At 45.9% G+C, this 25,364-nt stretch overlaps 1 protein-coding gene and 1 long non-coding RNA gene across 7 annotated transcripts in view; one reads left to right on the forward strand and one right to left on the reverse strand.

The window, feature by feature from the left end:
- Positions 1-25,364, forward strand: part of FER1L6 (fer-1 like family member 6) — a 185,094-nt gene that overhangs the window by 45,731 nt on the left and 113,999 nt on the right. For 4 of the 5 annotated variants that reach the window (XM_067017461.1, XM_067017462.1, XM_067017464.1 and 1 more), the window contains exons 2-10: positions 4,680-4,762; positions 9,493-9,604; positions 12,074-12,128; positions 12,230-12,361; positions 16,688-16,750; positions 20,867-20,945; positions 22,257-22,413; positions 23,035-23,221; positions 24,242-24,434. In XM_067017461.1, the coding sequence (XP_066873562.1) occupies positions 4,687-4,762; positions 9,493-9,604; positions 12,074-12,128; positions 12,230-12,361; positions 16,688-16,750; positions 20,867-20,945; positions 22,257-22,413; positions 23,035-23,221; positions 24,242-24,434 (1,054 nt within the window). In that variant the 5' untranslated portion in view covers positions 4,680-4,686. The remainder of the gene's footprint in view (positions 1-4,679; positions 4,763-9,492; positions 9,605-12,073; positions 12,129-12,229; positions 12,362-16,687; positions 16,751-20,866; positions 20,946-22,256; positions 22,414-23,034; positions 23,222-24,241; positions 24,435-25,364) is intronic. The other variant, XM_067017463.1, reaches the window with a different exon arrangement.
- Positions 495-10,275, reverse strand: LOC136792902 (uncharacterized). 2 transcript variants are annotated; one of them, XR_010837498.1, is made up of 3 exons: positions 10,239-10,275; positions 3,999-4,492; positions 495-3,451 (listed from the first exon to the last, which is right to left on the reverse strand). It is a non-coding gene; the product is annotated as an uncharacterized lncRNA (long non-coding RNA). The 2 variants fall into 2 exon arrangements; XR_010837497.1 differs by lacking the exon at positions 10,239-10,275 and having other exon boundaries at positions 3,999-4,537.

Below are 25,364 nucleotides of genomic sequence, written 5' to 3' on the forward strand. Positions count from 1 at the left end.
TGTGCCTTTAATAAATATATGCCAGTCCTAGAAGTAAGATGAGGGCTTCCCTGGTGGCACAGTGGTTGAGAGTCCGCCTGCCGATGCAGGGGACACGGGTTCGTGCCCCGGTCCGGGAAGATCTCACATGTGGAGCGGCTGTGCCCGTGAGCCACGGCCGCTGAGCCTGCGCGTCCGGAGCCTGTGCTCCGCAACGGGAGAGGCCACAACAGTGAGAGGCCCGCGTAACGCAAAAAAAAAAAAAAAAAAGTAAGATGAGTACACAGATAGCATACACCCCAGAAAGTATTTCCTAGCAGGCAATGGGAAATTTACCCCAGGCTCTCTGGATAACCTCAAAATGGTGATAAAGCTTGATTTTGTTTTGTTTTTTAAGATAGACTTGACTACCTGCAAATCCATTCTTCTGATAAAGGAATTTTATTAAATATAATATATTTTTTAAAGTTTTAAAGAGTTCCCATATAAAGAAATTCACAAATCAAAGTAGTTGGTTTTTTTAAATATAAATTTATTTTATTTATCTACCTATTTTGGCTGCGTTGGGTCTTTGTTGCTGCGTGCGGGCTTTCTCTAGTTGTGGTGAGCAGGGGCTACTCTTTGTTGCAGTACGCGGGCTTCTCATTGCGGTGGGTTCTCTTGTTGCGGAGCACAGGCTCTAGGCGTGCCGGCTAAAGTAGTTGTGGCTCACGGGCTCTAGAGCGCAGGCTCAGTAGTTGTGGCGCATGGACTTTGTTGCTCTGCGGCATGTGGGATCTTCCCGGACAAGGGCTCAAACCCGTGTCCCCTGCATTGGCAGGTGGATTCTTAACCACTGTGCCACCAGGGAAGCCCAAAAGTGTTTTTTTCTCCACACTGGATGTTATGAGTGGATCTGGAGGGTGAGGTGCAGAGGTGACCTGAGTCTTCTTATCTGGGAAGGGGAGCAACAGGGGCCGGTACTGGTCACACCCATTGATGCAATTAACTTAGTGTTTGGCCTCTTGGCCTGAGCTGCTTCTCTTCTGCACTGAAGGTAGAAAAGGTGATTCCAGAAGGGGAATCTGGTGACACAAGTGGAAAACCACAAGGAGACCGTGGTTGTGAGCGATTTCCTGATCTCGGCTCCCCTGAGCCGTGGACATGACAGTACAGTTGCTATTTGTAGAGCTTAGAGCAGTTCAGCATGAGGGTTCAATGAGGTGACATACACAATATCCCAGTGAGAAAAGCAGTGTTAACTTTACCACCGCTTCCTGCAGAAGAGGAGCCTGGAGCTCCGAGAAGTCCTATGGCCAGCTGCAGTGACATAGTTAGAAAGTGTCATAGATGAGACCCAAACTCCGGTTGCCGGGCTCCTCTTCCTGTGTGCCAGGCTGGCTGCCTCCCTGGCAATGCGAGCCCTGGGCTTAAAGCGGAGCAACGCCGCCTTGAACAGACGTGCGGAAGCAAGTTAAACACGCGCACCGTTTAATGCTCTCGCTGTTTGGATGTAGATATCGGAGTCGTGGTAGCTTTCACCCTGAGGAGACCAAGGTGGTATGGGGGTTGCTGTGTGTCTCTTGACTAATCTCGGGGTGGCCCTGGGAGGAGACTCAGTAGACCCTAAACTGGAGAGCTCCATCCTTTTTTTGAAGTGGGGCAGGAGGTTCCCATGCCGGAATCCTCGGCAAACTGGAGGGGGGGGGCAGGTATGATGGCAACTGCCTCGAAGACTTATCAGGTAAGTCTTCCTGCTTTACTGGTTGATCCCAAAATATTGGCTGGAAACCCCGACAAACTCTTGTTTGTCAAAGTGGATAATAATAGCATCCTCCTCGTGGTACGTGGTGGGGATCCTAGGAGCTCACGTATGTAACGTGGTATTCCTGGTACCTGGTGAGTGTCAAAGCATGTTTAAAAAATGCAGAACTGCCTCAGGGCAATATTGTTGCGTGTTTTCTTGTCATCAACACTGCAATAATTTATAGCATGTTTTACACTGTAGAAGCATTGTTTCCTTTTTGAACAACACCCTGTGGATTTGATAAGAAATATCGTGTCATGTGAGAATGAGACATGTTCATCTGATTTAGGCATCCAGCCCCCAATTCTGGAGCTAACAGGTGGATTCAAGCAGGGCCCTGAGCCGAGTCTTGTGTCTCCGGTTTACCCTGGGCTGTGCAATCTGCCAGTGGCAAGATCTTTCAGGGCTGGCGAGCTGTGCCCTCTCTCTACTGTGGATGTCACGGGGCTGAGGAGAAGAAATCAATTTTCATCAAGAAACCTTTTCACGCTGGGAGTCACGCTGGGAGTGCCCTTGATAACTGACTCAGGGTTTCAGGCAAACAACCTTGCAGTGTTTTCAAAACAAACATCAATCCACCCCAGAGAGCAGAGCTGGTTGTAAATTCTTTGGGCGTTACTGGAAGGTTTCTGGCTTCCTCTGTAGGGGGTCTGAACTGTGTCTAGAGCAGACCTCCTGAGAAATGGTTCTTCTCCCAAATCAATTGAAAATCTCTGAAGGTGGTTCCGGACATTGGTATATTTTAAACTCCTTAGGTGGGTTTAATGGACAGCAGGGTTAGGAGCACGTGGTTGTGGAGGGGCAGGGGTGCCTGACTCTGAGAGGTGGCACATCTCTGCCTCCTCCCGTGCCCACAACAGGAGCCTGTGGCACATGCCCCGATGCCTCAGTCACTGCCCTGTGGGAGGGCTCGGAACGCTGAGGCCGGTCAGCTTCCTAAAGGAGTGTTAAGTCTCCCTCTGGTAGCTACTGTCATTTATTGGTAGCAACTTCCTGTTTCCAGATGGAAGTTACTCAGTCTTCTCAAGTACTCTGTTGAGCCTGCTTGCCAATTTCCCAGGAACATCAGATTCTGCCTCTGTGAAATGATCTCGGCAGGGAGCCCTTGGGGACCAGAGTGGCAATTCAGGATCTGGATGGGACTGACCTTAGACTCTCTGCATGGTAACTCTCCTTTGAAAACAGGAAAGCAAAAACTATTATTGGAAATTTCCTTTAAGAAATTTCAGAAAAAAAGGGAATTTCCCTTGTGTATTTGAGATTGCTGGGAGACTGAGAAGGATGTTCTTATCACAGCTTTGCTTTGTCCTAGGTGCTTTGCTTACTTGCCTCATTATATTCTTACAACAATCCCGTGAAGTATGTACCGTGTCATTTATCTCTGTTGTACTCAGGGGGAAACTGGCTCAGAGAAGTGCTGTGACTTACCCAATCCAACCATGTCTGGGTGGTTCCAGAACCCATTCTTTCCATCATTCTACTGTATTTCAGGATCTCAAAGGACCCCCGGAGTCCCCTAGGCCAGTGCCCCCTGCTTTTGATCTTTGTCCTCTCTACAACATCTTTTACCGGTGATCCTTAGGCCTCTGCTTGCACGTCTCCAGGAACTGGGAACTCACTTCCACCCAGTGCAGTGCATTCCACTGTTCAGGCAGCACCAATGAGGAGGGCTCCTTAATTCCTCATCTGGATCGAGGCAGGACATGAAAAGAATAAATAAACAAATAAGGAAATAAATAAATAAGTGAATGGAGGGGACATATGTCTCCCAGTAGCTTCCTCTCATTAGTTCTAACCTTATCCCTTCAAATAATAACAAGAATAGCTAACATTTATTGAGCAACTAGTATGTTCCAGGTACTGGGCTAAATGCTTTGCATTTGTTATCTCATTTACACATGAGGACCCTGGAGTTTTGAGAGGTTAAGTGACCTGTTCAAGGCCCCAAAAGTGGGGCTGGGATTAGCACCCAGGCAGTCTGGCTGTGGAGGCCCTGACCTTGGCCACTGAAGTCCACCCACTCTTGAGTCCTATATATGTAAGCAAAATGGAAAACTTCAGTGGTTCTGCCACTGTCCTCACATTGCTCAGGACTGCAGGATGCTCCCTGAGAGGGTCCGAGCCTTTGCTGCTCTTGCCTCCCTTCTCCCCATTCCGTCCCTGTTCCTCTTCTTCCTGTCTCCAAAGGCCACCCCATCAGCCTGCCTGACTCAAAGCCAGGACTTTTTCTGACCTTGCATCCTTCCGCGCAGCTCCAGAAAGGGATTCTCTCAGCAGGCTGGCAGAGGGTCAGGATGCTCCTGGTGTCACTTAGAAACAGCAGACTGGGCCCCTTTCCAGGGCTGAGAAGGAGGCCCCCAAATGGCTTCCTGCTCATGGCTAATAATAATAATAATAATAGCTGACATTCTGGGCATATACTGCATGTCAGCTGAGCTGTGCACTTGTGGAGTGGCCTTAGTAAATCCCAGAGCCTCTTGACCTGAGAAATGGTCTGGAGCTCGGCTGTGGAGAGGCGTTCTTTCTGCTCAGGCTACCCAGTGGTTAGAGCCTGGGCTCTAAAATCAGACAGGCCTGGTTCCAGGGGTAGCTCTGACACTTAAGAGCTGTGTGACCTTGGAAACTTTACTTACCCTCTCTGGGCCTTGGCGCCTCATCTGTAAGATGGATAGGAGAGGGTTTCTGTGATGATTAAATGATATCATTTGTTTTGAGTGCCTGGCGCAGCTGAGCAAAGAGAAATGGAGAAAAAAACAGCTAGTGTTATCAGTATTTGTATTATTTCCCGAAGAACTCAGTGTGTGCGTGTGTGTGTGTGTGTGTGTGTGTGTGTGTGTGTATTTTCTCTTAACATGTCTGAATGAGTCAAAGTTATTATCACTGTATTTTTTAGTTTTTCTTTTTTTTTTTTCAGAAAGGAGATGTTTGGGCTGAAGCTGAAGAAGAAGAAGAAGAAAGCAGAGAAGGGGTTAATCCTAGCCAACAAGGGTGCCCAGGGTGAGTCTTTTGAGGGGTGGGGAGGGACCACCACCGTGTAGCCTGCAGGTCTCCAGGGTTGACCCCTCCTTGGCTGGGAATGGGACTCATTCTCCAAGGAGTGAGGTGGGAACTGTGCTGCCTTCTGGGTCTTCAGGCCCTGCCAACCCCAAGTGCCGGCCCACAGTGACCCCCCTGCGCCACTGGCCATCTGGTCCCTTGGCCGAGCAAGGGTGCATGGACACCTGCTGGACCCTGGAAGGACTCCCCCCAAGGCGGCAGTGACAGGGTTCAAGCTTCCATCTCTGTTCTGATTTGCTCTGTGGCCCAGGATAAGTCACTCAGCAGCTCCAAGTCCCAGCTTCTCCCTTTGTTAAGTGGGCATGACGTGGGCTACTGAGCTGACCGCGCGGCCATGGGGAGAAGCAAGTGAGATTTTGAAAATCAGAGGGCGGGTAGCAGCTGTTCTGGGGGAGGCTTTACATATACTGTCTCATGTAACCCCTCCATCATCCTACCAGGAGGTGTGGTTACCCCAGTTTCACAAATGAGGTTACAGCGATGCAGGGAGAGTAAGTAAAGTGTGGAAAAGACCAGCTGCAGAATTGCAGGGCTCGGTGAAAAATGAAAATGCAAAACCATTGTTAAGAACTTATTAAGAATATCTGGGTGGTGACTGCAGAGCATTGGGCCAAGGGCAATGAGTTTCTTCTGGTTGCAGGACCCTACAGGGCTGCGCAGACCCATGAAGCCAGCCTTGAGGATGGGAGGTGCAGAGCCAGGAAGCAATGGCATTGGGATATATTGATAAATCCAGGCTCTCAGACTTTCTGCGCTTAGAATGGGCGATTCCTTCTCCAGGAGAGCAAAGCTCCAAGTTACAGTGTGACCTGTGTCAGCGGAGGCCAGGCCCCACATCAGGGAGACACTCATGTGTATTGAATCAAATATGATCAACTGATTCCAATGGACAGGTCTGGGGTGGTGTCTGGAAACTTATGTTAGGTGGTCCTGACAGCAACTGGTTCAAGGCTAGCTTTCGGGACCATTTCTAAACCAAAATGGTACAGTGAGTCTGCTTTATTTTCACCCCTCTCTTCTCCTTGGAGGGGAGAAGGGTACCTGCCGTACCCTGCAGGTGCCCTGTAGCCTATCCTCCTCCACCCACCTCCACTCCTCACCCTCAGGTAAAACCTAATCTTACAATGGGAAAATACAGAGACTCATTCATATTCAAGTGTTGATAGTAATGATTAAGTCATTCTTGGATGGGACAGGAGAGGCATTACATTTTAGGTGGAGACAAGGCTTAAAGCTTAATAGAAGTACTTGTCTATTCACTCAAATTGAAGGTATCAGGGATTGGGCAGAAAAGACTCTGGGGTCTTTCCTGGTGTCCTTGAAATTATGACCCTGCAGTAGGTCCTGGAGATAACAAGGTTGAATAAGACACAGTTCCTTCCTTCAAGGACCTTATGAAAAATAATATCTATGACACATTGAATAAGCCCCTGCTGTTTTTTACTTCACATACCTCATTCATGACTCTGAAATGTAGTTTCCTTTGCCCCCGTTTTATAAGAGGTTCAGAGAGGACAAGTGTGCTGGAAGTCACACAACCAATAGGTGCAGAAGCTGGCTCCTGAGGCTAGGTCAGTCTTACACCAGAGCCCAGGCTTTCCTACCCCCAGGGGTCAGCCTCCAGTTAGGAGCCCTTACTGGCTGCGCAGCAGGGAAAGAACAAGCTGCTGGAGATTTAGGGCAGCCGACCATAGGCGTTTCAGAGGAGCTGGCCTCCCAGGGCTCATTCAGAGTCTTCAGCCCACAGAGCAAACAGGGCGGAGAGGAGTCAGGCCCCTCCTAAAAGTAAATAGCATCCATCCTGCTGGCCAGGGGCTGACCCTATGGGAGACGCCGAAAACAGAGTCTACAGAACTTAATACAAATTGGTCTTTCCTTCTTGGCCTGACTGGGGAAGTTAGGACTTTTCTGGGTGAAATGTTTAGAGATTCTCAAAGTCTGTGGCTCTTACATCTGTGTATCTTGAGACATAATGGCTAGGCCTTAATTTCATAGAATTCTAATGACCCTGACCCATCCATTAATTAGCTAGCCAATGAGTAGCTGTTGGGTACCTCCCGTGATCATCATTCATTCATTTATTTAACAAATATTAATAGAATGTCTGCTGAGCGTAGGGTCCTGTGCGCGGTTCTGGGTACGTAGTGGTGACACTGGATAGTTTAGAGGGAAGACAGCCCCGTGGAGGATTCTTCCGTTTGCCGCTCCAGATCTATTTTCCACCCTTGTCCACCTCTTCTCTGTCCCAGGAGGCTGACTTCTATGGATGCACAAACCAGGTCCCTTCCCCAAGGGGGGGCCCCAGCAGGAGGTCTGGGGGAGGGAGGAGTGTGAGGTCAGGACCCAGTGGTTGGATGTGTCCCTCGACCGGAGGATGGGTGCCCCTCCTCCTAGGAAAGCCGACCAGACCCGACTTCTTCTCCTTCCACGTTCTGGTAACTGTTCTCTCTCCTCATCTCGGGGGGCCTCCAAGTGGTATCAGCTTGGCTGCCATAGCCAAAGATAGCTGTACGACCCTTTGTGGCTTTCCTACACCCACGCCTTTGTAAAAAGTCCTCAAGTCATCCTGCTCTGGACGGGCCATCTGTTATCCCCCTGATGCAGTAACTGCATTACAAGTGGAGAAAAGTGCTGTAAAAGAAAATAGACAATGTGCTTACATGGAGGCTATGGGGGGGATCTCTTTTAGTGTGGTCTGAGAGGGGCTCCCTGAACCGGGGAGTAATATTTAAGTTACAGCATCGAGGGTGAGCCCCCGAGGGGTGGGCAGGGAAAGCAGCTCAGGCAGGGGGCTGCCTGTGAAGACAGACTCCAAGCAGGAGAGAGCTTGTTAGAAGGGATGGAAGTCAGCCTGTGTGACTAGAAAGCACTGCCGGGGGGCGGGTAGGCCAGGAGGAGGAGATGGCAGTCAGGTAGGACAGGGAATTAGAGTTGCGTGTGGACTTCAGATTTATTCTAAGTGCAGTGGAAAGCCATGGAGGGGTTTTCAAAGGGAAACAAGATTTTTGGTTTTTTTTAAAGAAGGTTGCAGTGGGGACTTCTCTGGTGGGGCAGTGGTTAAGAATCCGCCAGCCAATGCAGGGGGACACAGGTTCGATCCCTGGTCTGGGAAGATCCCACATGCTGCAGGGCAACTAAGCCCGTGCGCCACAACTGCTGAGCCCTCGGGCTGCAACTACTGAAGCTCGCGCGCCTAGAGCCTGTGCTCCACAACAAGAGAAGCCACCGCAATGAGAAGCCCGCGCACCACAACAAAGAGTAGCCCCCGCTCGCCGCAACTAGAGAAAGCCCGTGCGCAGCAACGAAGGCCCAGCGCAGCCATAGAATAAATAAATAAATAAAAAATTTTTTTTTAAAAAAGAAGGTTGCAGTGGAGCTCCTTGGTGAGCACAGAATGAATGAATGAATCAATGAATGAGTTAGCTATGGATGACGCTTTAGCTGACTGCTGTCCTGCCTCCAGGCCTGTCTCACCCTCCAGCATGTAAACCCCTAGAGGGAGGGGTCCACGTTTTGTTACTTCCTCCATCCTGAACACCTAACCTAGCCCAGTTTCTGGCGTGTCTAAGGTACCTAAGAATGTTCACTGCAAAGCTGATTCTCTAACAGTTGCTTCTCATTCTTGAGGCCCTTGTGGTCAAGGCTGGGAGCAAGGCTTCAGTTCATCTTCATGCTTCAAGGCACGCGGGCACTGGCATTCCCTCGGGCTCTTCGCAAGCTGGCCTTTTCTTTTGTTTCCCGAGTGAGAGAAGAATCAGAGCAGGCTGCACGCATTCAGTCATCCTTTCTATGACTACTAAACACCTATGAGCCCCATGTCCACGAGCTCCTGTGGCTTCATGGGCCGTGCTATTCCGCCTGTCTTCTGACTCGGTTCTGTTTAGCTTGGTTCACTGATTAATTAATATCAGAGAACCAAAATGTATCAAAGCTGGAAGGGGTTTAGAGCTTATTAAATTGAAAAGTTTACCAGTTGAGTCCTATGGATCCCAGGGTTCTAAGAAATGGCTTTAGGGGTGCGCGAAGAGGGTGGTGGTGAGGTTGGCAGGAGGTCCTCAGCCCTGCATTCCACACACTTGTGTCCACACGCTTGTGTTGTGTATTGAAGTTCAGTATAAAATTCGATGTATGAAAAGGGATTAGGATCTGATCTCTTTGGGGAACATTATTCATCCTGTGACACCTTGCTACCCAAAACTAGCCCTCAGACAGCCAAAATGGCCTCACCTGGGACCTTGCTTTTAGAAATGCAGGATCCTGGGCCCCACCCCAGACCTACTGAATCAGAATCTGAATTTTAACAGTTTCCCAGGTGATTCACACTACATTTTGCTAATGAGGTTCAGAGGGAATAAATTAGTTGTCTAAAGTCAATGTGACAAGGTCATGCCTTGAAAGCATATCTTTAAATTCATAATCCATAATTCCACAATACCAGGCATACAAATCTACTCTCTCTCTTTTTTGGAAACAGAAGATACATAGTATGTGTCTGGCTTTTCTGCCAATAAGATGTTAAGGTCCATGCGGTCAAGGACTGTCTTTGACCAGTCCTTGTATGCCTTACAGTGACTGGCATAACCTGGACACAGAGTTGAGGCTCATATTGCCACGGTGTGTGTCATATTTAACATATCTGTCCCTTTTGTTTGCTTTTCTGGGTGGTCAAGGTGAAGCAGAAGCACCACAGGAGGGGCTTTCTCACCAGGAAGGCCTGGGAGGAGATTTGATTTCTGACAACGCTTCCATCACTCCTGTCCCCTCAGCTCCTCCAAAGAGAAGGTACAGTATTGATACAGGCAATCAGCACACATTTGCTAGCACCTCCCCTCTGCCAGGTACTCCTGCAGGCTCTGGGAGAACAGAGAATAACACCTAGTCACCGTCTACAGGAGCTGAAGGTCTGAGGTAGGAAGAGTGAGTGTTTTGCCTCCTCTACTTTCTCTATGGCAGTGCTGGCCAGGGTCCCGGCTCTACCAACATCTAGTCTTAAATTTCCTGAGTTAAGGTACTCATGTCCCTCATTGTTCAGGAATGACAGCAGCAACAGGAGACAGAATCAGGTGCTGTCCCTCACCTGCTCTTTAATTCATCAAGATGCTAGATGTCTTGGCTTTGTGTTTGTCCCAAATGAGAAAGTGGTTCTTATACTACCCAACAAAAAGTCAGAACACACTGGCCTTCTGCATGCAATTTGTTGTATCAGTTAGCTAGAGGTGTGTAACAAATAACCCCTAAGCTCAGTGGCTTAATATAACCGCTTATCATTGTTCATGAGTCTGTGGGTTAGTTTGGATAGTTTTACTGGTTCCAGATAGTCACAGGTATATGCCTCATGTGTCTGTTGCCATTTGGCAGTTCTACTGATTTTAGTTTGACTCTTGGTTGGTGGTGGGCTGGTCCAGTATTGCTTTACCTGGGACCACTGGCCTCTCCTCCATACGGTATTAGATCCTCCAGCAGGCTATTCCAAGCTTATTCCAATGGTGGTGATGGCAGGGTTCCAGGAGAGAAAGTGGAGGTACACAAGATCTCTTGAGCCCAGGCTTGGAATTGGCAAAAGTCATTTCTGCTGCATTCTGTTGGCCAATGCAAGTCACAAGTCTAGCCCATGTCACAGCAAGAGGAAACTACAAGGTACAGGGTAAAAATCCTGGATACAAGGAAGCCAATAATTGGAGCTATCAATGCTTTCAGTCTACCGTATTTGTTTATGTCAATTTCTTACTAATGATCATTCCTCATGCCATCCCTTCCTTTTCCGCTAGGAGTTGTTATTATCAGTAGAGCAAATTCGTGCTTCCTTGTGTAGCACATCCTGAGTTGGTATTACTGGGCTGGAGCAGGATGGTACACGGTGTATGTGTGTAAGGGGAGGGGGGAAGGGGGCAGGAGACAGATGGAAATCAGAAAAGGTGATAAGCTCAGAGGTTGACCCTTAAAAGAAGATGTGAAGTTTGTACGCTCATACTCAGTGCAATGTAGTGATGTCTTTGTTGCTTACTTCGGCTCTCACAAATTTCTCTCTTCTCTGAAGTTCTATCACATTCTTTTCTACGACATGTTTTACACTTAATAGTTCTCCTTTTATCTGCTTTGGTCCTCTCTCCCTTGGATAGCTTGCTAGCTCTGCAGGGACCAAGATGATGCCTTGTTCATGTTTGTTTTTCCTCTGAGACTAGCACAGAGCTTTCACATGGTAAATGGTCAGTACAGATTTGCCATTTTATTGATGAACAGATACCCTTTGATATCTACCCTTTCCTACATGCAATATTTCTTTTAATCCTCAGAGCAACCCTATGCGGTAGAAATTATTATTTCTATTTTTAGATGAAGAAATTAAGGCTAGTATCACAAAATTGGGGAAAACAAATATTCGAATTCAGATCGGCCTGACTCCAAAGCCTTGAGACTTTTACTAGTTTACTCTGTTCTCTACTGGACTCAATTATAATCAGCAGAAATGGAATGAAGTCAAATGCAGCAGTGTTGCTAGAAGGCAAGAGAATAAAATTCAACAGGAACTCGAGCTCAGTTTATATCCCACCCATTGCTGCTTCTGTGGCAACAGGGATCCTTCACCTCTTTATGTTATTATACAATCTCTAGATGCCCAGGTGTTGCACATCTGTTTTCAATTACTCATGACAGTCCAGATAAATGAAATCCCCTGGAATGTGAAATCTCGCTGAGATGACATCTTGGTCATTCTTTGCAATTTTCTTTTTTACCATTTTTTTTTTTTTTTTCAAAAGCAATCATGAAACTCAGAATTGCTATATTTACCAGAGATGGCAAATTCAGAGATGGCAAATTGGTCCTCTGGATAGGATCAGACAGCAGATTAGGGAGATCCTTATTTAGACCCAGCTCTGCCACTGATTTGCTGAGGCATCTCAGTTTCTCATTCTGTAAAATAAAAAATAAATGATACTGATAATCATACTCACAATAAGAATTGACATTTAATCTTGCCAGGAACTGGGTTAAACCTTTATATGCCTTACATCTTTTAATTGTAGCAATCACTCCTTGTGGTAAGGGCTATTATTAGTGCCATTTTTTAGGATGAGAAAACTGAGTCATAGAGAGGTTAAGTCGTGTGTTCCATCTCCTCCAGAGATGGAGAGAGAACATGTGATATAAATAAAAGCATGTGGAAATACCTGGGAAAATATTATCATGGCTTATGGATCTAAGGTAGGTTCTTACTTAATGAAACATATATGTTCAACTTTCTTTCAATAGATCAAAACTGTTGACTAAGATCCACGCTGGAGAGGTCAGATCCCAAAATTACCAAGTGAGTGATGCACTCTTCCTACCAAGCCTCCCCCAGCTCTCCTTGTGCGAAGGAACAGCCAGACCCCCGAGCGAGCCTGTACACGCTGCTTTGTGTTGCAGATTGCCATAAACATCACTGAGGCCCGCCAGCTGGTGGGTGAGAACATCGACCCAGTTGTGATCATTGAAGTTGGGGATGAGAAGAAGCAAAGCACAGCGAAGGAAGGAACCAACAGCCCGTTTTACAATGAAGTAAGTCATGGGGGTCAGCAGCTTCCTCTCCACCAACACTCTCTCCACCACCACTCTGCAGCATTCTCCAGTCAGATAGAAAAGCCGGCTCGTTGCAGAGCCTCCTTACAAAATTTAACAGACAATGGAAAGGAGAGGCAAGAAATTCCTCCTGATATTAAATTCATTGCTGTGTTTTCAAGAGACCCATTTTCTTATTTCTTTTAAAAAAATATTTACTGGAGTATAACTGACTTACAATATCATATTAGTTTTAGGTGTACAACATAGTAATGCAATTTTTTAGTACATTATGAAATGATCACCGCAGTAAGTCTGATTACCATCTGTCACCATACAAATTTATTGCAATATTATTGACTATATTTTCTGTGCGGTACTTTACATCCCTGTGACTTATTTACTTTATAACTGGTAGTTTATACCTCTTAGTCCCCTTCGCCTATTTCACACATCCCCCCAACACCCCTCCCTCCCCTCTGGCAAACACCAATTTGTTCTTTGTATTTGTGGGTCTGTTTCTGTTTTGTAAGTTGTTCCTTTGTTTTGTTTTTTAGATTCCACATATAAGTGAAATCATATGGTATTTCTCTTTCTCTGTCTGACTTATTTCACTTAGCGTACTACCTGCCAGGTCCACCCATGCGGTCGCAAATGGCAAGATTTCAGTATTTTCCATGATTGAGAAATAGTCTATTGTGTATATATACCCCATCTTCTTTATCCATTCATCTGTTGATGGACACTTAGGTTGCTTCCATATCTTGGCTATTGTAAATAATGCTGCAGTGAACATAGGGGATGCATATACGTTTTCAAATTAGTGTATTTGTTTTATTCAGATAAATACTCAGAAGTAGAATTGCTGGATCCTATGGTAGTTCTGTTTCTAATTTTTTAAGGAACCTCTATACTGTTTTCCATAGTGCTTGTACCAATTTCTTATAAACTCATCTTCATCTGTCATAAGCTCTGAGTTTATATCCAATAAACGTGCTGGTTAGTGAGAAGATATATATTCTTTTGCATAGCAGAAACATTGAAAATTTAATTATTAATTTTGAAATAGGCATGTTGTGTTGGAAAGTACAACAGTGGTATTTTTCTATGCAGCGCAAAAATTGTAAAGGAAAGCATCAAAGAGACACAAAGCTTCTAAATTTACACACGCTAAATTCTTGTTTTTAAATAAAAAGATTAAACAGTTTTTAAAAATGGTCAGAGATACAGAGTTTAAAATGATATATGTGAAAATATATACGATATATGTGTTTCCCCCGATCTTTGATCTCTATCTAATCCCTCAGTGCCCCTCGCTGGAGACAGCCATTCTCCCTAGGCATTTGTGTATCCTTTGCAGAGATATTCCAGGCCTGCATAAGAATACAAACAGATACTGTAGCCAAATGGTAGCATTCTATACACACTGTCCTGGACCTCGGTCTTTTCACAAAACAATGTATCTTGGAGATTAGTCTGTATCTCGACATATAGTTTAGGGCTTCCCTTCCCTGGTGGTGCAGTGATTGAGAATCCTCCTGCCAATGCAGGGGACATGGGTTCGGGCCCCGGTCCGGGAAGATCCCACATGCCGCAGAGCAACTAAGCCCGTGCACCACAACTACTGAGCCTGTGCTCTAGAGACCACGAGCCACAACTACTGAAGCCCGCATGCCTAGAGCCCGTGTTCCACGATAAGAAAAGCCACCACAATGAAAAGCCCACGCACCGCAACGAAGAGTAGCCCCCGCTCGCCACAACTAAAGAAAGCCCATGGGCAGCAACAAAGACCCAACACAGCCAAAAAATAAAATAAAGCAGTAAATAAATAAATTTATATATATATATGTATATATATAAAAAAAGACATATAGTTCAATCTCATTTTCCCTTGTTTGCTGTAGAGTTTTCCATTGCATTGATATATTATAATTTACTAAACCAATCTCTCATTGATGGATATTAAAATTTTTTTCAGCCTTTGGATACTACTTATAATGATACTTAAATGGCATAACTAGGGTGAAGAGTATATGCATTTAAAATTTGATATGACCACATTGCCCTCCAAAACGGTCACAATTTGTACTCCAGCTAACAGTGTGCAAGAGTACTTGTTCCCCCCTAGGCACTTCAACACCATGAATTGTCAAAAAATGCAGTAAACGCTTAATTATTTTTTTGCGGTATGCGGGCCTCTCACTGTTGTGGCCTCTCCCGTTGCGGAGCACAGGCTCCGGACGCGCAGGCTCAGCGGCCATGGCTCACGGGCCCAGCCGCTCCACGGCATGTGGGATCTTCCCGGACCGGGGCACGAACCCACGTCCCCTGCATCGGCAGGCGGACTCTCAACCACTGCGCCACCAGGGAAGCCCTCTTAATTATTTTTTTAATGAGAGTGGTAATTGAAAAGGCAGGCGGAGAGAGTATGCATAATAAAATATATAGAAAATTCCCAAATCACATTTGAGCTGTTAACTCCTTTCCTCTTTATCATTCTTGCATCTGAGACTTTTATGATGTGTTTAAGTGACAGTTTTCTCCTTTCTGTTCTACGCCTCACCTCCATAACATCTTTCGGCTTGAATATGATATGAAATTACGTGCATGAAAAAGGCTTTAAAACTGCAAAGCTCTACAGATTTGTTGACGATTATATTAATGTTTGCTTTGTGCATACAAGTCCTGGATCTAAATGACATTCAACTAGGCTAAGTGTAATCATTGGGAAATCAAGTAAAAAACAAAGAAGTGGAATTAAAAATCTTTGTTACAGATTTGGACTCTAATTTTTCAAGCCCGAAGGTCATCAGATGTTGAAGGAACCAGTTAGTAGAGGCTTGGGAATATTTCCCAGCTAGAAAAATGTGTGTGGGTTCAGAGGTCTAGGGAACATATGTGAGGCAGCTGAATCTGAAATACTGTATGTGAAACTCAGTGGAAGGCAATACACATTAGAACTAATTTATTGGTCCAAAGGAACCCCCAGCATCTCATATGCCAGAGAATGAAGAACTTCATGCAAGTGTTTTGGACATACAAGAAATTCTGAACACCAAAGCTCTTAAAAAGTTTGAACATATATATGAAAAACTTCCTGAAATGTTATACATAATTTCCTGTTCTCTTAAACAGGAGACACTGAACATAACGTAACTTTTCATTGATATTGAAGGACGGCCATTTTGAAGGTCTCTTATTATGGTATATGATGACATCTTTCAGCTTTCACGTTTTGGTTTTTCTGTGTTGCCTTTAACAGCAGGCTGTTAGTGGTCACTTCTCCCTTTCCTACTGCTGTCATTTTCGTCTCTAATGTCCTTGTGTCATTCCTCCAGCTTGCAGCTCAAACACAAAACAATCCATGAAACAACTTCCTACCAGCCTCCCCCAACCCTATCAGTCCTCAAAACACACAACCCACAGCAAAGCACTATACCAGTTTTCTACATGAGGAGCCTTCTACCTCACATTTGGGAGGCACTCAGTAAAGTTCCAATGGTGAAACACCTAGCACTTGAATTCCTTTTACGATAACTTCAGAAGAACTCAGCTTTGGTCTCCAGCCCAGCGATACCTAACTATATGACTCCAGGCATGTCTTTTAAATTCTTTCATCTTCAGTCGTTTTAACTGTAGAATATGGAGAGCAGTCTATATATTTTCTTCAACTCTAGAATTCAATTGCTTTCCTCAAATTAGAAATCTCCCTTACCCATAATTTCTTTTCATTCTTTCCCTGGTCAATCTTGGGAATTTAGCAGGGATGTTTGAAGCTGAAAAATCCTGAGAAAATCAAATTTTAATCGAGTTCACTCCAAATTAAAACCACACTGTGATATACTTTCACTCATCATTATATATAGGCAACAAATAAATAGATAGATAGGTAGATAGATAGATAAATGAAAAAGAATTGACAATTCAAGGGTTGGCAAGGGAATGGCTATTTTCATATGCTGCCAGTGGGAATGTAAAATGGCTTAGCTCCTTTGGGAAAAAATTTTATGCTAGCTACTAAAAATTTACAGGCACACAAGCCATGACCCAACAATTCCAATTCTCATGTCCATTTTAGAGGAAAACTTACAGATATGTTGTGTAAAGATGTAATTGGTAATAGTCTTTCTTTTTCTATTTGAAAAAAATTGAAAACAAATTAAATGACTTTCAGTAGGGGAGGGCCATTCAATTGACGATACAGCTATGTCATTGAGAAACTTGCAGCAATTTGTTAGAAAAATGCAGATCTAAATCTATTCCAAGAACAGAGTTCTTACATGCAAGCCAGGAATTTATGGTCACAATGAACTTTATGTTTTCCAGTACTTTGTCTTCGACTTCACTGGGCCCCAATTGCATCTTTTTGACAAGATCATCAAAATCTCAGTAAGTGTATCATTGCTGGTGGGGGTGAGGGGAGGTGGAAGAGATTCTAGGCTTTGGGAACTCTCTAGGCAGCTCAGTCTGTGTAGCGATGAAGAGATTCAGGAGTGTGAGTGTGGGTTGTTGAGTTTGAAACCAACAGGATAGAACTTGAAATAATCAGTGCAGAGGCATCTGGGAAGGAAAACAGACTCAAGAAAGGTTCTATACTTGCTGGAAGCAAGTTGTAAGCTACCATCAAGCCACTGTGTAGCTTACTAATGTGGGAATGTGAAATATATATGTGAAGTATAAATGACATCTTAATAGATGGCCATTTTGAGTTGATTTCTTTCTTTTTTATCAAGCAAATGTTAGTATTTCTCTCCTGGGGTGATAGCCACACTAATAATAATTAGTCTCACCCCCCGTTCCCCTCCTATTTGGTAATAAATAGAGAACTAGGAAGAAGCAGCAGGAAGCAACCCAATAGATCAATAACGCTGAGTCGGAAAATGTGATTTGGAGCAAGTGGTTGCCATTTGGAGTCTAAATAGTTTGCCTCTGAGAGTAAACATCAGGACCTGCCCACGGGGAGTTGGGTCTGCTACGAAGAGCCTTCCTCAGCCCTGCCGGCTGATTTCCTGTCTCCACAGATCAAGTCTGAGGAGTAGAGGTGGAGAGAGCTTCCTGGTCCACACAGGTGCCTTACTAGGTTGGCCCACCATGTAGAGGGCAGGAATGAGAAGGAAAGTGCCCGTGTTGAAGCCGCATTAGTCCCGATGAGGGTAGGGCAGGCCAACCGGGATCCCTGCCAACTTCACATCACACCACTCAGTAAAGGAACAGAGAGCTGCGGATGCCTCACTGCATCCATCTCACCAGTCTGAGAAATCTCTGCTTCTCCCATGAAGAGCACAGTGGGGGTGTGTATGCCTTAAAGGGGTGGGGATGGGAGGTGGAAGGGTAGGTGCTCTCTTCCCCATACATTCTGAAAGAACAGAATTCCTACTTTACGTGACAACGTAAGATGTGTGGAGAATGAGGAAATGTTTTGAACAGTGACACCAACCCTGATCAGAGTTATGAAGATGGCAAAACTTGTCTTGAAGACTTCCTTGCCTGTCATTATCACCCACTCAATCTCTATTATATAAACTGTATTATATTGTATCACGTTACATTATATGTATGCATATTATATATAAGTCATACATTAAGGCTTAGGTAATAGTGGAATCATGATATTCTCTTTCCCGGGGGTACTTGAAGAATGTGACTCTTGAGGAATGAAAAGTCACTAGGAGCCAAACATTCTTCACACGTGAATTTCAGGCGTGATGACAGGTGGTGAGAAGATATTTCAGGACCTGGGACATTGCCCAGGATGTCTCATTGCATCACTCAGGCAACCCCCTGTTTGTGGGATCGGCTTTATAACAGGCTCCTAGGGGACTGTCTAGAGTGCAGATGAATAGTTAACAGCTAGGGATTTTTAAAAATTAACTAATTAATTAATTTTTGGCTGCGTTGGGTGTTTGTTGCTGCGTGTGGGCTTTCTCTAGTTGCAGTGAGCGGGGGCTACTCTTCGTTGAGGTGCGGGGCTTCTCATTGCGGTGGCTTCTTTTGCTGCAGAGCACAGGCTCTAGGTGCGTGTGCTTCAGTAGCTGTGGCACGTGGGCTCAGTAGTTGTGGCTCGCAGGCTCTGGAGCGCAGGCTCAGTAGCTGTGGAGTATGAGACTAGTTGCTCCGCGGCACGTGGGATCTTCCTGGACCAGGGATGGAACCCACGTCCCCTGCATTGGCAGGGGGATTCTTAACCACTGTGCCACCAGGGAAGTCCAGTAGCTAGGCTTTATATGGCATCATAGACAAGGGTCATGACTCTCTGTGGGGCAAGTGGATTTTTAGCAGAGGATCAAAGCTGGTATTGCCTGTCTCTGTTCTTCTCACTTGGAAGAAAAGAATACTTTGGTCTCCCTAAAAGACACCTGGGGATAGAGACTGAAGATTTTAAAGGGAAAACTAACCTTGAAAAGGGAGTGTTTAATATAAGTTTTCTGTTAGTCCATGAACCAAAAGTTAGCATGTCCAGAAAAAATTCCATGTGGGAGAAGGGGGCCAGTGCCGTAAGCAAATGCTGTTGGGACGGCCAGCCTGTAGCAGACCCTAGTGGTGCCAGAGACCATCTTCCCTTGACGGTGGCCCCAGGCCTGCAGGGCCCCCTTCTCTCTGTGTGTGAGATGCCCTTGTTCTTGTAACCTAATGCTTGAGCGCCCCAGCATCGCCTGGTGCTCACACTGGGGGGATGGTTTGAGGAGGCCTCCTGTTATTTGAAGATCCGTCTGGGGCTCTGGCTCATTATGCCCATAGGGACCAAGATGCCTTTGACCTGAGAAGAGAGCTTGAGTTGGCTCGTGTTCTTACTCAGGGCTTTGGGAAGCTGCAGTAGCAACTCTGAGCATGAGGGTTTGAGGTGAGCTTTGTGCCTGTGGACTTAAATAGCTCCTCAACTGAAGCCGACCTGTCCTTACTTCCCCTCTGTTCTCTGAGACCCTTGCAAACTTTGGACAAGGGAGGAAGCGTGGGAAGGCAGCTGGGAAGGGCTCTCATTTTCTTCATTTTTGAAATCAATTGAATTTATGGTTTCTTACTGCCTCTTTCAAAAGGATCTGTTCAGAAGCTACAAAAGTCTCTCACTCATCCATCATCCAATTAGTCAATCACTCATTAACTCACTGAATGTTTATTGAGTGTTTATTATGAACAAGGCCATGTGGTGGGTAGAAGAAGGTAGGGAACTGTACTTGAATCAAGGAACTCATAGAATTTTACAGTTAGAAGGAAGCCTCAGAGACCATCTAGTCCAACTTCCAGCTGGCGTAGGAATCCCTCTCCACCATCTCCATGACACATGACATGGGGTTCTTGGGCACTACTTGATTACGTCCAGACATGGGGAGGTCCCTACTTCTAGAGTAGCCCATTCCATTGCTGGGAAGTTCTGTTATAAAAGTTGCCTTTATAGTGAGCTGAAATCTCTCTTCCTGTAGCTTGGGAACCACACGGGGATGCTACTCCCTCTTCTAGAGGGCAGTATTTTCAACTGTTGAAGACACTTGGGTTACCATTGCTCTTCTTCCACACTCTCAGTTTTCTCTTTTCTGGGTTAAAAGTTAAACTACTCCTGATTCTTCAGCAATTTTTCATGCAGTGTGACTTCTCGACCCAGGCCCAGCTCTGCCAGCTTCCTTTAGAACTTCCTAATCTTAAAAGCATCAACATAAAAATGTGTTGCTGGGCTTCCCTGGTGGCGCAGTGGTTGAGAATCCGCCTGCCGATGCAGGAGACACGGGTTCGTGCCCTGGTCCGGGAAGATCCCACATGCCGCGGAGCAACTAAGCCCGTGAGCCATGGCCGCTAGGCCTGCGCGTCCGGAGCCTGTGCTCTGCAACGGGAGAGGCCACAACAGTGAGAGGCCCGCATATCGCAAAAAAAAAAAAAAAAAAAAAAAAAAAAATGTGTTGCTATAACCAGCCAGGCACTCTGCTGACTTCTAATCAGACAAAATATTGAGGATGACAGCCTCCTTTGTTCTGACTATTGTACATGTCCAAAACTTCTCAAGGCAATAAGGATGAGTTATCTGAGAAAGCTGTGAGCAAAGTGTTGTGGGATTTTAGGAGAGGAAGGGAATACTTTCATCTGCGGAGGATCAGGGAGGGCTGCTTGGAGGAGGCAGCATTTGCTCTAGGCATTTAAAGATGGATAGCATTTCAAAAGGCAGAGATGGGTTTGAAGAGTGGGCTGCCCTAGAGTTCATTTTGGCTACAAACAAACAAACAGACAAACAAGCAAAAAATACATTTTAGGCAGTGAGATTTGATAGGTGTCCTTCAATAGAAAATTAGCTGAAATCCTGCTAGGAGATGAGGTACAGCTGCAATACTTTGGACGCCCTGTACAGCCAGCCCTGAGGTTTGATAACCACATGTCACTGTGCTCCAGATAAGTGTGAAGGCCAGACAAGGTTCAAGGCCTAGAATCCTCTTTGAATGGGTTTGTCATGAACCCATTTCATAGATTTATCCTCAAAGAGAAATCTAGTGTTGCCGGACTCACAGCTCCATCTCTCCCCAGGTCTTTCACCACAAGCTGATAGGCGGTGTACTGATCGGCTCCTTCAAAGTGGACGTGGGGACCGTGTACAACCAACCTGGTGAGAAAGTATTGCCTCCCAATCTCTCTCTGTTACTCTTCTCTTACTGTGACACCTGAAGGTCAGTTAGTTTATGCGTTCTTCCATGTATCCGTTTATTCAATAACACTGAGCACCAGTTTTACAAAGTGGAGCAAGACATGGCTCTTTTACTCAAAGTTCACAATCTAATGATACAAATATCTTATATGTTCATACGTCTGAGCAGTTAAAAAAATTTTTTCACAAATTCTGTCCAATTTACTGCTGCGAGACACAAGAAGGAAAGTTGGAAGGGTGTAGAAGTTAAGAATATGGACTCTGGGGCCAGATTGCCTGGCTTCAAATTCCACTCTGCTCTTTCCTAGCTGTGCAACCTTGGGTTAATAACTTGACTTCTCTGTGCTGCAGTTTCCTCATCTGTAAAAATGGGGATAAAAGAGCACATCCTTATAGGGTTGTTGGAGGATTAAGTGAATATATACGTAAGTGAATATATGCATGAGAATATATACATAAGCACTTTATAGGATCTAGCACAGAATAATTACTGTGACATGCCATACGTGGGTTTGCTGTAATTATTATTATTATCCCTGATTTGTCAGAGGAGCTAGGTAGTTTGTCCAAGGTCAAGAGCTAATAAGTAACAGAACCAACAACACACATAGATCTTCTCACGAAAGGCCCCTTCTCTTCAACAGCGGTTCCAACTCACATGACCCCAAGGGGGCCAGGCAGTGAGCATCGCTGAGTGCAGTGGGCTGGGTTTAATGCGGTCAGGGGTGACGGAGGCTATGGGAAATGGGGGGTGGGGCTCACAACCCCTGTGGAAGGCATAGCATCTACTCAGCTCCTTACCACCTACAGTCGTGTGGAAATGTGGGCTCTGTGTGGCCAGGTCTAACAGTTTTTAAAAAGATAAGCCTGAAGTCTAGATTTTGTAAGGGTTTTGAAGTTTGGGCTCACCGTGTAGGTCAAACAAAAAGATCCATGAGCAGCGTTTATGGCCCGTGAAATCACGTGTGGCTTCTGCACTGCATTAATGTCCTCCTCTCCGGTCAAATCTCGACTCCCGTCCAGGCAATTTCCACTATGTTGGAGGCTTCCCAACTCCCGGTGGCTGTTTGGGGAAAACGATGGAGAAGTGGGTAGGAAGAGAGGAGAGGAGGGAAAGGAGGAGAGAGAGGCAGCACGAGACTTGGAAATAACTGTGAGGAGCTGGCCCCGCCTGGGGAGTAGAGGGTGGGGAGGCTTTGGGTTGGAAGAGAACTGGATGGAGTGTCAGGGTGCATCAGTGCAGGGTATCTGAGCTGTCAGGACGTTTTCCAGGTCATCAGTTCTCCGACAAGTGGGCGCTGCTCATGGACCCTGGCAACATCAGGACTGGCACGAAGGGGTACCTGAAGTGTGACATCAGCGTGACTGGGAAAGGAGATGTCTTAAAGCACAATCCCAAAACCTCTGACGCCGAGGAGCAAATAGAAAAGTGAGACAGGTCCATCGAGGACCATGCAAGAGAAATGACGTGTCCCAATTTCCATGTCTCTTTCTTCTCCCTTTCCTGACGGGTTCATGAGAACTTCCAAGTTCAAGGCCTGTCCAGTGGGGATTCTGCTCTATCAGAGGCACCATGATGTGTCTTATCAAAGGCGTCACTGTCCTTTGGGAGGTCAGCTTCTAGGACAAGAACAGCCTGTCTTCCTATAATAACCCATAATAGATAAGCTACTCCTGAGCCTATCCTATTGGTCTGAATTTAGTTGATTTTTCTTTGAAGGAAGAATAATTTCAGCCACTAGCTTGTAAAATGGGAAGACTTGAGGCGCCTCTTTGAAGTGTTTATTCTTTAATTCCAGGACCTGAACGAGTTTGCATTCACTCTATTTTTTAAAAATTAATTCTTATCGGAGTACTGAATTCACTCTATTCATACCCTGTGCTGTCATTTCCACTAGAAAGAAAACTCATTTTGGCGATGAATCCTATCCTTTCAGATTTTTCTCCTGTATCAGAATTCTTCTTTCTGCCTCCAAATCGCCTCTACCTTTTCTCTCTACTCTTTCAAGTGAGAAAGCTTTTTTTATGTCTTATTTTTGTCCCCTCCAAGGAACCTTTTGATCCCACAAGGGTTTCCATCAGAGAGACCCTGGGCCAGATTCTACGTGAGACTCTACAAAGCTGGAGGCTTGCCCAAGATGAACTCCAGCATCATGGCGAACATCACCAAAGCATTTGTGGGTGACAGTAAGGACCTCGTGGACCCCTTTGTGGAGGTCTCCTTTGCTGGGCAGACGGTGAGCAAGGGTCATCACCAACCCTGGCAGACCTGGACTGGAATCCTGCTCTTGACCCAGGACACTGCTGGTCAAATGACATTAAGTTAAAATCAAAATTAGGAAGTGCCCAGAGAGAGGAAGCTGGTCACAAAAAGGCTTTACACCACATGGCCGGAAAGTAGTGGAGGGTCACCCTCTCCCTCACCCCTGGAGCTCGTGGAGAGAAGTGAGGGGAGGATAACGGTTCAGCACCCAGGCAGGGAGGCCTCCTTCCTCACCTCTGGCTGCTTCTCTGAGCTGTTGCCCAGCCCCCAGTCCCCAGAGGATTACCACCTCCCTTTCAATCTGCTCTACCATCTACCCAGCTAGTCCTTGTCCTGTGTAAGCCTGGACATCCCTGTTCCCAGCTGTTCCCTGCTCAAGAGCCATTGGAAGTGCTAGGGCCCCGGCACATGGTCAGAGCTTAATCCTGGTTGGCTGGACTTGGAAGCTTCAGCTGACACACATGTTGTCTCCACCCGGCCCCTCCCCTTGGCAGGGAGAACACTTGACCTATTTCTATCTTGGACCCCATTGGCATATATAGGACATATATAACCCCCGTATAGGACACCACCTCCATTGTATGACAAGGTAACTGAGGTCCAGGCTAGGGAAGGGATCTGCACCAGGTCCAGCTTTTATAAAACATGAAGTCAGGCTCTAACAATATCTGCTGTAATCCTGGAGATGTATGGCACTCCTTCATAACACAGGTGTCGGTTTCACCCCAACCCAGTGGATGATGAGAACTTCCTGAGGGCAGGACCTGTGACAACTCACCTTTGTCCCAGCTGCCCGGCACAGTGTCTGGCACAGAATAGGACATCAGTAGTGTTCATGGGGTGTAACAGATTTTCACGGGTGTCGGTGGAAGCAGGTTCATTATTTTTGACAACTCACTTTATATTTCCAGCTGGTGTGAAGAGTTTTCTTTAGTCGGTCAAGGGCCCCTTTCATTTCCTTCCGTGGCTCACATTTTCCTGGCTTTGTTTTTAGGGGCGAACCACGGTGCAGAAGAACTGTGCCGATCCTGTGTGGCACGAACAGGTGGTCTTCAAGGAAATGTTCCCTCCCTTGTGTCGGAGGGTGAAAATCCAGGTATGGGATGAAGGCAGCGTGAATGATATAGTGCTGGCAACCCATTTCATCGACTTGAAGAAAATCTCCAATGAACAGGATGGAGATAAAGGTAAGGCCTCACATGTCTGACTTGGAGATAGGTTCTCCAAATGATTGATTTAGAGCCTTCATCTTCAAACAGAGAGGGTTGGAGCAGGCAATGTCTTAGGCACCTTCCATCCTCTGTGTGGTCTGTGGCTCGGGTTGGTTCAGGTTGGTGAACAGAGCCAGACTCTGGGAACCAACCACAAGGCTTGTTCCCTGTCCCATGTCTTCCAGGAACATTGCTGTGTGTCCTTGAGGAAGTCACTCCCTCTCTCTGGGCCTTAGGTTTCTTAATTGAAAAATGAAAAATGAAGAGTTTAGATTAGAGGTTGGCAAACTGTGATCCATGGACCACATCTGGACTACCACGTATTTTTGTATGGCTCACAAGCTAAGAATGGTTTTTACGTGTTTGTTTATTTATTTATTTATTTATTTATTTATTATTTAGTTTATTTATTTATTTTTGGCTGTCTTGGGTCTTCATTGCTTTATGTGGGCTTTCTCTAGTTGTGGTGAGCGGGGGCTACTCTTCATTGCCGTGCACGGGCTTCTCATTGCAGTGGCTTCTCTTGTTGCAGAGTATGGCCTCTAGGTGTGCAGGCTTCAGTAGTTGTGGCATGCAGGCTCAGTAGTTGTGGCTCGCAGGCTCTAGAGCACAGGCTCAGTAGTTGTGGCGCACGGGCTTAGTTGCTCCGAGGCATGTGGGATCTTCCTGGACCAGGGCTCAAACCCGTGTCCCCTGCATTGGCAGGCGGATTCTTAACCACTGCGCCACCAGGGAAGTCCCTATTTATTTATTTTTTTAAAATTAATTTATTTATTTTTACTTTTGGCTGCGTTGGGTCTTTGCGGTCTTTCTCTGGTTGTGGTGAGCAGAGGCTACTCTTCGTTGCGGTGCGCCGGCTTCTCATTGCAGTGGTTTCCCTTGTTGCCGAGCATGGGCTCTAGGCGC

The sequence above is a fragment of the Kogia breviceps genome, chromosome 17, assembly GCF_026419965.1.
Source record: "Kogia breviceps isolate mKogBre1 chromosome 17, mKogBre1 haplotype 1, whole genome shotgun sequence".
Lineage (NCBI taxonomy): Eukaryota > Metazoa > Chordata > Mammalia > Artiodactyla > Physeteridae > Kogia > Kogia breviceps.